The sequence below is a fragment of the Penicillium canescens genome, assembly GCF_028828765.1.
Source record: "Penicillium canescens strain IBT 15451 chromosome Unknown utg000004l_segment0_segment0, whole genome shotgun sequence".
Classification (NCBI taxonomy): Eukaryota; Fungi; Ascomycota; class Eurotiomycetes; order Eurotiales; family Aspergillaceae; genus Penicillium; species Penicillium canescens.
Genome location: NW_026703966.1, coordinates 604,604 through 614,516, shown reverse-complemented (window position 1 = coordinate 614,516; position 9,913 = coordinate 604,604). Strand labels below are relative to the sequence as shown.

At 46.7% G+C, this 9,913-nt stretch overlaps 2 protein-coding genes across 2 annotated transcripts; both read right to left on the bottom strand.

Moving 5' to 3' along the window:
- Positions 1 to 4,741: 4,741 nt before the first annotated feature.
- Positions 4,742 to 6,291, bottom strand: N7446_005595 (uncharacterized protein; the record flags this gene model as incomplete). The annotated part of the gene is made up of 3 exons (XM_058514343.1): positions 4,742 to 4,902; positions 5,034 to 5,467; positions 5,759 to 6,291. 3 exons carry the CDS (start codon positions 6,289 to 6,291, stop codon positions 4,742 to 4,744), a joined length of 1,128 nt encoding a protein of 375 aa, XP_058371521.1.
- A 1,156-nt stretch (positions 6,292 to 7,447) lies between these two features.
- On the bottom strand, positions 7,448 to 7,986 carry N7446_005594 (uncharacterized protein; the record flags this gene model as incomplete). The annotated part of the gene is made up of 2 exons (XM_058514342.1): positions 7,448 to 7,667; positions 7,820 to 7,986. The coding sequence occupies 2 exons, from the start codon at positions 7,984 to 7,986 to the stop codon at positions 7,448 to 7,450; spliced, it is 387 nt and encodes a 128-aa protein (XP_058371520.1).
- Positions 7,987 to 9,913: the final 1,927 nt, after the last annotated feature.

Below are 9,913 nucleotides of genomic sequence, written 5' to 3'. Positions count from 1 at the left end.
ATCGCAACGCTTACACAAGACCTTTGGGTTTCCAGTCGCCGTATGGGCCACTTGCTCAAACTGTTTCCAGGTCTCCGAAGCGGAGCCATGCTGTGACTCCCAAGCGATCTTGTTTTTAGATCCATAGTCAGTCTCCAACCACCAGTTGACCCAATCAGTGTGATTCATCGCGTCGTAAAGGAAAAACTGGCCTCCTCTCCTACCAGGACCGACACGTTGGAAGCGTTCAAGGGGATCTAGGGCGATAGACGAAGGAACAGACGGCTCAACGAACGAGAAGCTATCAACCTGCCGAGAGGTGGACGGAGTAGCTGGGCAAAGAGAAGGCGTAGCAATTGACGAATTGTCGGGCTCAGTGTCGAACAGGCCCAACTGGGAGGATCTAAACTCCTGGCTTTGCGACATGATCAGGATGACAACTTGATAGTAGGTTCAAAATTGGATGAAGGGCTTCAGGGGAATAGCTTCAGGAGGAAGAAATCGACATACCTTCTTAGTGAGAGAACTGTCGACGTATCGACGCCGTAGCAAACAGATATTGTAAACAGAGATCACCGTAGCAGTCGACATTAAAACGGAATATCTTGATTCTAGCATCTGATTGGCTGGATCATGCATATGCAGTGAATTCAGCCCATCCAAAGCCCAAGAAAAGTCCATGGATAACCCATCTCCCCGCCCATTTTACAATTTGTTCGCCCAAAACATTTCACCCCATGGCTCATGAGATATCTTCAAACCTCTCTCATCTCTGTAATCCCCAGAATATTACGTTTCTGTGAAGACAGACGTTAAGTCTGAGAGATTGGCTATCTTTTGGTATAAATTTCAACTCTATAAACCTATAATTCATAGATTTGACCCTTGAATCTACAGTTCAACAGAAACATGCACCTACTTCTAATTATATGAGATATATCTCTCTACATGTTGACACTTTGGAACTCTCTAAGTACCAGAATACTACGAAAACTTGGTGAAATTGGATTGTTTTTTGATGACGCCGGTAAACTATAGTGCCTACTGTAGCTGGCTTCATCTACGACCTTAATTACTATGTCGTCGCCGTTGGATCTTGAGATCTTGATTCTTGGGGGAGTTGAACCCCCGGATTGGGAGTTGAAATACTAGATCAGGCCTGGTAAAACGTCGGGCCGATGTATGCCTTGTAAAGGCTTACAGACTGGAACATGCGTAAAAAACAGGCATTAATCAGCGGTTTTATGAGCGCCAAGATCGTAGTTATGCATAGAAATGGGCTATATTGGGGGCCTCATGGGCCCCCACTCATGGGCTATGGGTTGGGGCGGGCTATAGAGGTTAGGCCCACAGCCCACTGCTGGTTGGGCTATGGGCCTAAAGGTCGGGCCCATTTATGGGCTTTGCGGAGGTCTACCCAAGCTTGCGTGCGCTCCTAAACTTTGTAAACTATCCTGTATGGCCGACTTAACGGACCCGTGAATTGCCGTTATGGTGGCGGATGCGCATACCAGGAAAATGGAGGCAAGCTGGTCTTTCATCAACATACAACTCCAGATTTTGGCTGTAGCCAGACTTACAGATGAAAAAGAAATTGTGACTAGCCTTAGCCGCCAGGAAGCTGTCGGAGAAGGAACAATGTTTTTCCAGTGGGAAACCATCCAAATAGCCTCTAACGTAACAGCTATAGCAGTAGCTGTTGTTCCAATAATGAATGCCAAGATAGCGAAGTGTGATGCTTTATGATATTCTTTGAAAACCTTTTTCACTTTACTTGGAAGCAGCGCATCGACTTCATTGGAAATTGAGCCAAGCAGGCTCAACAAATCGAATGAAAATGAGTTGCTGACCGCAGAGCAGTCGGAGAATGTAGAGCCACGATTTTTCTGGCAATAGCTCCGGAGCCCGACAGTGTAGGAAGTGGGTAACTGAGACTTCAAGTGGTCTGTCAAAGATTGCACATGTTCAATGGCTTGGTTTGCTTCACTCTCCGCGGCGTTAGTGGTCTGCGCAACGTTGCTGGCAACGATCTTTGTAGCGGTCCCAGCCATATCGGCTGTGTCACCAGCTAGGTTAGGGCTACTTATTTCACTGACACTAATCGATCGGCGGATATGGAGCGCTTTTATCTCCGGGAAGTCGGTTAAGTTCACCTGTATCTTTCATCAAACCATGCCATGTGATCCATTTGAATGGCCTCTCACCTTCATAAAATAGAAACTAGAAGGTGAAGACGTCGATGTACATCCATCGAAAATGAATGCTAGAGGTATCAGTGCAAAGATCGACAACGCCAATGCTACCAAAACAAGCATTGGCCGTTTTTCACCATGAGCCAACATTGGAGCGAACCTTTACTTTGGGCTAGATTGCCAACACTTTACAAATTTGTACCCTATCCTTGGTGGCTACATTTATAGAAAGGTAGAATGGTTGGATCGAGGCAGGGAAAAAGTGGCAAGAATAGAAGGTGGGACAATTGTGAGGGACAGCAGCATGAATAAATAATGGCGCCTCGAAACAAAATATTGAGGTCTTTAATGAGACTAGATTTGATCGCACTGTCTGTAGCTAGAGAGTAACGTTAAGTGCTGTTTTACTCGTCTTAGTCAGGTCCGGATTGATTTAAAATCTTCAACAGGCCGCGGAGAAGCGGCTGGGACTGGAAACGGAGAACTTCATTTAGATGTGTCCATTTCCGACGGTGAATGATGAGGCAAACCAATCAAAATGGCTTGTGAGTTGCATTTAATGTTCGCGAAAGGTTACTTGTGATGTCCTCCTAATTATCCATTCTCTTCCTACGTCGGCCTGTGCTATAGTGCTGTATCTTACCTGACACGACGCTTTTACCACTCAATCACATCAGTTGGTTTAAAAGGAGTGGACCCATGGAATGGGGCCCAAGATGCAAAAGCCCATCAGACGCTGCCGGGGCTCACAAAAAGAGGAATTAGTACAGAATGATGCGAATCTCCTTTATGCTTGGTGAGGCTGGTCGTAATTCTACATTATTAACATTGAGTGAGATGAGTTTGTAAAAGAAATAGGAGCATTCTAGCTTATCAATTGTATTGGGGCCCTCGACCGAGTTTATTCTTTACATTACACCATCGGAAAGCGACACAATCCATTCCAATCGCCTGATCAGAAACGACATATATAATTGGGGGGGGGGTGTCAACGTTGCCATCAACGAAATGGCCGACCACCCAGCGAACTCTGGTACTTGTTCAGAAAGTATTTGGGGTGATGGCGCTATTGAAATGTTCAATGGCACGCTAGACAAACATGCATGCGTGTAAAACTTTCACATAAAATGGAACATTTGGTTTCAATTTGCAACATAAGCTTAAGCTCATTGGTTTTAAGCTCCATTCTCCAGACTGTACAGCTCCACTAGAGCCAGCTGGGCTTTTCTTTCTTGTTCGGCCAGTAAATAGACTGAACACCGTAAATTTTCGGCCACTTCGTGAGCGGGCCAAGAGTCGCAAGAAGGATTGAACGTAGCTTCTTGATAAAACTGACACAAGTCATCAGAAGCCTGAGATACCGAGTCTTGCAACTGTTTGAGATAGTAATAACAAGCGCGGTAATATGCATTCTCCCCCTGCTGCCGACCAATCTCGCGGACTATTTCTGCAATTTCCTCCATTGCGTCACAGCAGAGACGATTATAAAATACGGCGAAAATATAACATTAAAGCTCTGGTGCGTTCACTACATATATAAATATATATCCGCTTCTTACAATTTCAACAAGAACGAGGTGGGTGTTGTGTTGAGTGCGACTCGCATATCCTCCTGGTAATTGCGGCTTTACAGGAAATATGTCTATTCCCTAGGCTTAACATTTTCCGGCCCTCTGAAATACCCTAGGGGCACAGATATTATAGTCCTGGTTCAGTTCCCTATATGCTGACACCATCACTTTTTATAGTGTTGTAGTCCAAGGCAGGATTGTTTGTGAATGTTGGTACTGGTACTTCCATCCCTTGTTTCTGCCTAAGATTCTGCCAACTTTATATTACAGGTACAGTGACACAGCAAATGTTTTAACACCCTTGGACAGACCGCTTTTGAGACCGCCTATTGTAAACCGAAGAGCAAATTTATGATATCTTACATTTTAGACATTTTTGTTTCAGTAGGTGTTTTTCATAGAAGGTATAATTCAATTCAATACACAAAGGCCAAGTATTTTCATTAAGGAACAAGTTAAAGGGTGTTGAAAAAAATTGAATTTTTGACCGGCAGAATCTAAAAATTCAGAGGGGTGTTAAAACATTTGCTGCGTCACTGTAAATGTCACTTAACGTCCAAATTACGTATTATTCGTATTATATTGCCCGCAGTAATAAATATATATCTCTTCGGCATACACCCAAAATGAGACGCCGGGCATCCCACATTTAACGCCGGGCTCCCTAACTCCTGACGCTATAAGTGGACGTCGTATTTCCAAGGGGGTGCGGCACATAGGAAAGAACTTAAAGGATAGCTCCTTGACCGAACGCTTCCTCGACGAGGTAAACAGTGACACGTAACCAAGCGAGAATTGAACTGACAATCCAGAAATATGCTGCAGCTTTGATTCCGGTACTTACACCGCTATCATATGTGAAAAGACAACACGCAATTGTAGAACCGGTTGCCAGTGTGATGATAGCTGGTATTACTTTTCTGAGAAATGAACGGGTTCACATGAAAGTCATATCGATCAAATGAAGCTGAATGAAATGACCAGTCTAGGATGAATATATCAATCAAACTTCACATAGCCTTTGCCCTTTATAAACGTGGCATGCCACGGGACATTCCCCTCATGGCTCGCAAGCTTGGTATAAAGCTCCGCATGGGCAGCTCCATCAGGAGCGTTACCTACGGCCGTCCTGTTCTCAGTACGTTCATCGGCAAAAGAACCTACGAAGTCAAAGTCAACAATATTAGAAACAATTCAAAATCATATTTTCATGGGAAAGAAACATACCGGTAGCCCCGCGGCATATACAAGGTATCAGCTACACCAACCCAGTACGCCGACGCAGACTTACCCATACCGAGATTCAGCATCCACGACACAGGAACCACGGTAACATTCAGCATGTTACCGGTGTAGATAAACGTCTTCCGGGCGTCCTGGGGTAGACCCTCCCAGGCCTGCACGGCTTGCTGGGCCGCGACGTAGGGGCTGACGGTGTTGATGTTCAAGTCGGCTGTCACGCTCTCAGCCGGGATTGAGAGGACGGAGTCGTTGTCCGGGGGAGGTGTGAGACTCGCCGCGTTGTAGACGACGACACTAGGGGTTGCGTTGAAGGTGCTCTTGACGGCGTTGAATAGCGCGGGGACGGAGTCCGGATTAGCGAAGTCGGCCGGGAGGGAGAGGAATCCTTCGCTTGTCTTGCTGCCGGTGCCCTTCCGCGATGCGATGGCGACCTGGTAACCTTTGTTTGCGAAAGTCGCGGCAACGGAAGAACCGATCCCGGGGCTATGTTGTTAAGAACTTGAGCCTATTCGTGTAGACTTTGGGCTGCCAAAGCCGCGGCAGCAGGACTCGCAAGGCTGTGTTGCCGGTGACACTCGCATGGCCGGATGTTACTTATATATGCAGTAGTGAGCAAGGTTCACTCGCCCCTATCGACTCCACGGAGGCCATGACAAAGCCCTTCCAAGTGGATTAAGCGATGGGCGCTTAGTTTGCACTGGCTTCGTTGACTGGTTGTCCGAGATCATACACGAGAGGTAAGATCTACTATCGTCTTGATTGGACGGCTTCAACGTTGGGTCTAGGTGAACAAAGGTGGAGGGGCTGTTCAGGAACGAAACGAAGATTGAATCCTCCATCAGGTCGTGAATGTTTTTCACGGCGGGGTCAAGCGTCTCAGGTAGTGGTGGTGTCGACATATTTTTGTGTCGCAAGAGGGCATCACGTACGTTGACAGACAGGTTGACCTCACGGGCCGCCCCGGGGAGAATGTACGTCGTCAGGAGAAGCTGATAGAGCATTCTCAGATTGACGCTTGACGATGAGTTGGTTGTCACTGTAGACTCCCCTGCTGCTTCCACTAATGACTTGTAGCTTGCGCGATATCGCCTCGCTTCGAGAATAAACTCTAGGGTCTCGAGGCAATGGTTTTTGGAGAGGTATTTTACGAATTCGTTGAGCGTGTACGGTGGAGGGGTGGTGTTATTCAGCACTTCATCGAGCGTCGGCCGCCAGGCTTGCATGTAAGGCTTAGATTGAAGATCATTTGGCTTTGTCGGGTCTTTCGAAACGCCCATTGACGAATTGCTGGAGTCGGAACTGGTCATTGTGGAGGGACCTGGTAGGCATTGAAATGGGGTGGCTAGTGTGCATGCATAAGATTACTCTAGAAGGACAAGGAGCAGTCTGTCTTACAAGGCAATTCACCTTGAGATAAGAGAGGCGCAAAGTGGTGAAATTCAGTAGTGAGATGGTAGCGAATGATAAGTGTCTAGTGATGTTCTAGGTCATTTTAGGCTTAGAAGCGGTGCAATTCGACCCTGTCTAGAACCCGCACTAACGGCAAACGGGAAGCCGAGAGAAAGAGAAACGTCAGGGAAGGCTTCGGGGTGAGTGGCGTAACATTAAAAACGGTGGCAAGTTTAGGTTGCCGGGGTGATGCAATAACCGTAATTTACGCAGACTCACGGAAGGTTCAAGGCTCACGGAAAGATATCCTAATACGGGCCAGTTCAATTTGGGTGAGGTTCTGAGGAAATAAAGTAGAGAGATTAGAGGCAAAACCGAATTCGGATACCACTGTAGTAGAGCAGAATTCGAATTCGAATACAGTTTACCCCCACACACTCATGCTTTCCGTCCCAGCGCCCCACTCCGGACGCGCTAAACTGAATTCGGCCAGAGAAATCCCTGCTGTCTTTTCTTGTTGTACAGTGGTCAAGGACGAAGTACCAGAGGTCAAATACTTAAATTATGATTCACCACTGTATCTCTCGTAACCCAACTACCGTAATTATAGGTTCCGGTACTGGCCAAACATAGCCTAACGTGATTTTTTTGCTTTACATCGGTCGTGATCATTTTTGCGAACCCCTGGGCCAGTGCCGAGCTAGACCTGACTAGGGAAGGCCAGAGGGTCTATTCCCTCGACCTGCGACCCGCCAAGGACTTTGAAATAACGGTTTCGAAGCATACCTTGAAATTTCACCTAAGAGGGTCATGGGTTCGGTCGGATATTTGACCCTTGGCGTCTTGGCGGGTCCAAATTGTGGGCCCCAGCCAGGATTCCCCCTCCCTGGCTGTCTCTCTTTTGAAATCTCCAATCCGCCTCATATCTTATTCGATAGATACGGAGTCCAACTACGCTCGACACTGGTGGCCTCTTCGCTTAAATATATTCTTCTGTTCGTGGGGAGATGCTATCGTATTGAGCATTAGCCGGCAAAAGTTGACACCGGTTCCAGCTTCTCTCGTAAATTGCAGCTAGTTTGCCTCATAAAACAAATCGATTGTTGCGCGGGCATACAGTACGGTATCACTTAAAGTTCCAATTTCCTTCTTGATGAACCTAAGAAAGTCCACCTGGGCTGTCTCTGCAACCTGACTATGTCGATTTATCATCGCACTGGCTCGTCGAATGTTTCCACAGCTCTCATGGACTTTGTAGAAGCCCATCGCTGCGGCGCATTGTTGAAGTGATTCGCTAACAGAAATTAGAGAAATGAAGTCTCTTTTTGACCTGCCATTTGGGATGTATTCATTAGATTGCCTGTTCACCTCAAAAATGGCCCTGGGTCGTGCATTCTGCCTATGGTAGGAGGTTTAGGTAGGCTTGCATGGGGTACGTGGGCTTACAGGTAGTATTCCATAACGTCCACCTGCTGTTCGCCCTTCTCAATGAAACTGTAGAGCGCCGTTGAGCTAATCTTTCGATCTTTTTCCTCATCCATCTCCAGTAATTGGGAGAAGACAGCCATATCAAATACTTCTTTGAGCTTGGAATTGAGCTCACTTATTTCCATGATTTTCTAGGAAGTGATTAGTTGATAAGGTCGACGTCAAGTGAAGGGATGAACTTGCCTTCTGTCTGCGTACTATGGAATGCAGGAACATCGTATTCACAGTGCACCAGTTTCTTAGGTTTCAGAAGGGCAAAAGCCTGAAGGGTCCACAAAACTGTTACGATCGCTGTAAAGCTAAAATCAACTTTGGATGTCTACGGAGGAATATTGTCCCCGTGCCGAGAAATCGTATTTACGGTACCTTTGGCGATCTACCGAAAATACATCAAGAATAGTCGGTCGGTTTTTCCTGACAGGATTCAGTTTAGCGCGTTAGGATTAGGCACTAGGAGAAAAAGCATGAGTATGTTGGGGGTAACTGTACATATACTTTTTCTGTCACTCCAAGGCCTAACGCCACGACACCTCAAGCACTATCAACTAGTAAGTGCCAACGACCACGCCAGCATATCGGAAATGACCCAGAACACTCTGCTTTCGAAATCGAACAACCTCTATACACCACTCAAGGAAAATTTGGAACCCTTGTTCTGGGCCTTCTCCCTACCGCACCCAGTTCCGTCTAATGAATCAATTCCGAGAAGAACTCGACAGGATTCAAGTCAGGTGAGTAAGGAGGTAGATACATGAGCTTTACTCCCGCTTCAGTACACATTTCCATCGATACGATAAGAATGATGGAAAGATGCGTTGTCCATAACTAGAACGCACATTGGCTCAGGCCATCTTCCACAATGCCGAAGAAGCTGATCAACGAAGTCTTCGAAGATTCCAGCCTCCGTGGAGCCCTGAAATATACGAGAGAGCACAATTCCATCATGGCAATATGCGGGCAGTATCTGGTACCGCTGGTCGCGATGAAAGTTGGCTACCTGCAATGGTCCGTCCGTAACGGAGACCAACCTGTCTATCGGAACCCAATCCGTTTATCACATCCAGACTCATCCACGTTGACCAAGTGATATGACTGAAGATCCGACAGGTTATATACATAGAAATCTCGTAAATCCGCGTTCTGTTCCTTTGCACTGTGTCGAGCCACCTTCTTCGACTAACCCACCGAAGCAAGCGCCCTAAGGCTCGAATTTGTGACCTGGACACGGAACGTATCCCATAAAATGATTGCCATTTCGTCCATATATAGCCCGAGCTTTTCTGAGGACGCGATCACATAGTGAACTTCTATCATCGGAGATGTTATGCTTAGTCGTCGACCCACTCGAGCTGGGGTGCTTTGAAATTCCCGAACCGGCGGAGGTTGCTGCTGATGTTGGTGATAGAACGCTTACGACATTCAGCAGCTTTAGCAATTTGGGAGGCAATCAGTGATTTGCTCAATATCATGTTTCGAGTTTTGAGGCAGTCTGGGCACCAAGTTGCGAAGGGAAATCTGGATGTCGATGGAGGAGGGTACATGTATTTTCGGAGGGAGCAGTGGGAGGCCGCTGAAGGGGGCAACCAGCGCCTCCAACTGCTCACTCTGCTCACCCCTCTGCTCAGTGAGCAGATGAAATGCCCTGAAACGAAGGAACGGAGTGAAAGGGGTTACAAACCGCCGGTCTGCGCGAGGCTGACTTGAAGGCGGAGTAGACGCTGCGAGAAACACAGCCAAATTTCGCGCCAAGCCTCGCTCTCATTGGTCTGGTACTTGTCCCCTCACGTGTTGCGTGCCCTCAAGTGCTCGTCTTTCTGTCTCATTTTGAGGGCAACTGCGTGCAGCAGCGCGCGTCCCCAATATTTAAAAGATATAAAAATTTTATGAAAATAGGAAAGTCCAATACTTATTAGGCATATACACTTGAATATATAAATTCAATAATTATAGAAATATAAGGATTTTAACAGAAACTAAAATTATTCGTATTTTATACGGCCTCAGATATCGCGGTTTGATTGGATGGTATTAGAGCCGGCCCCACATCCAATC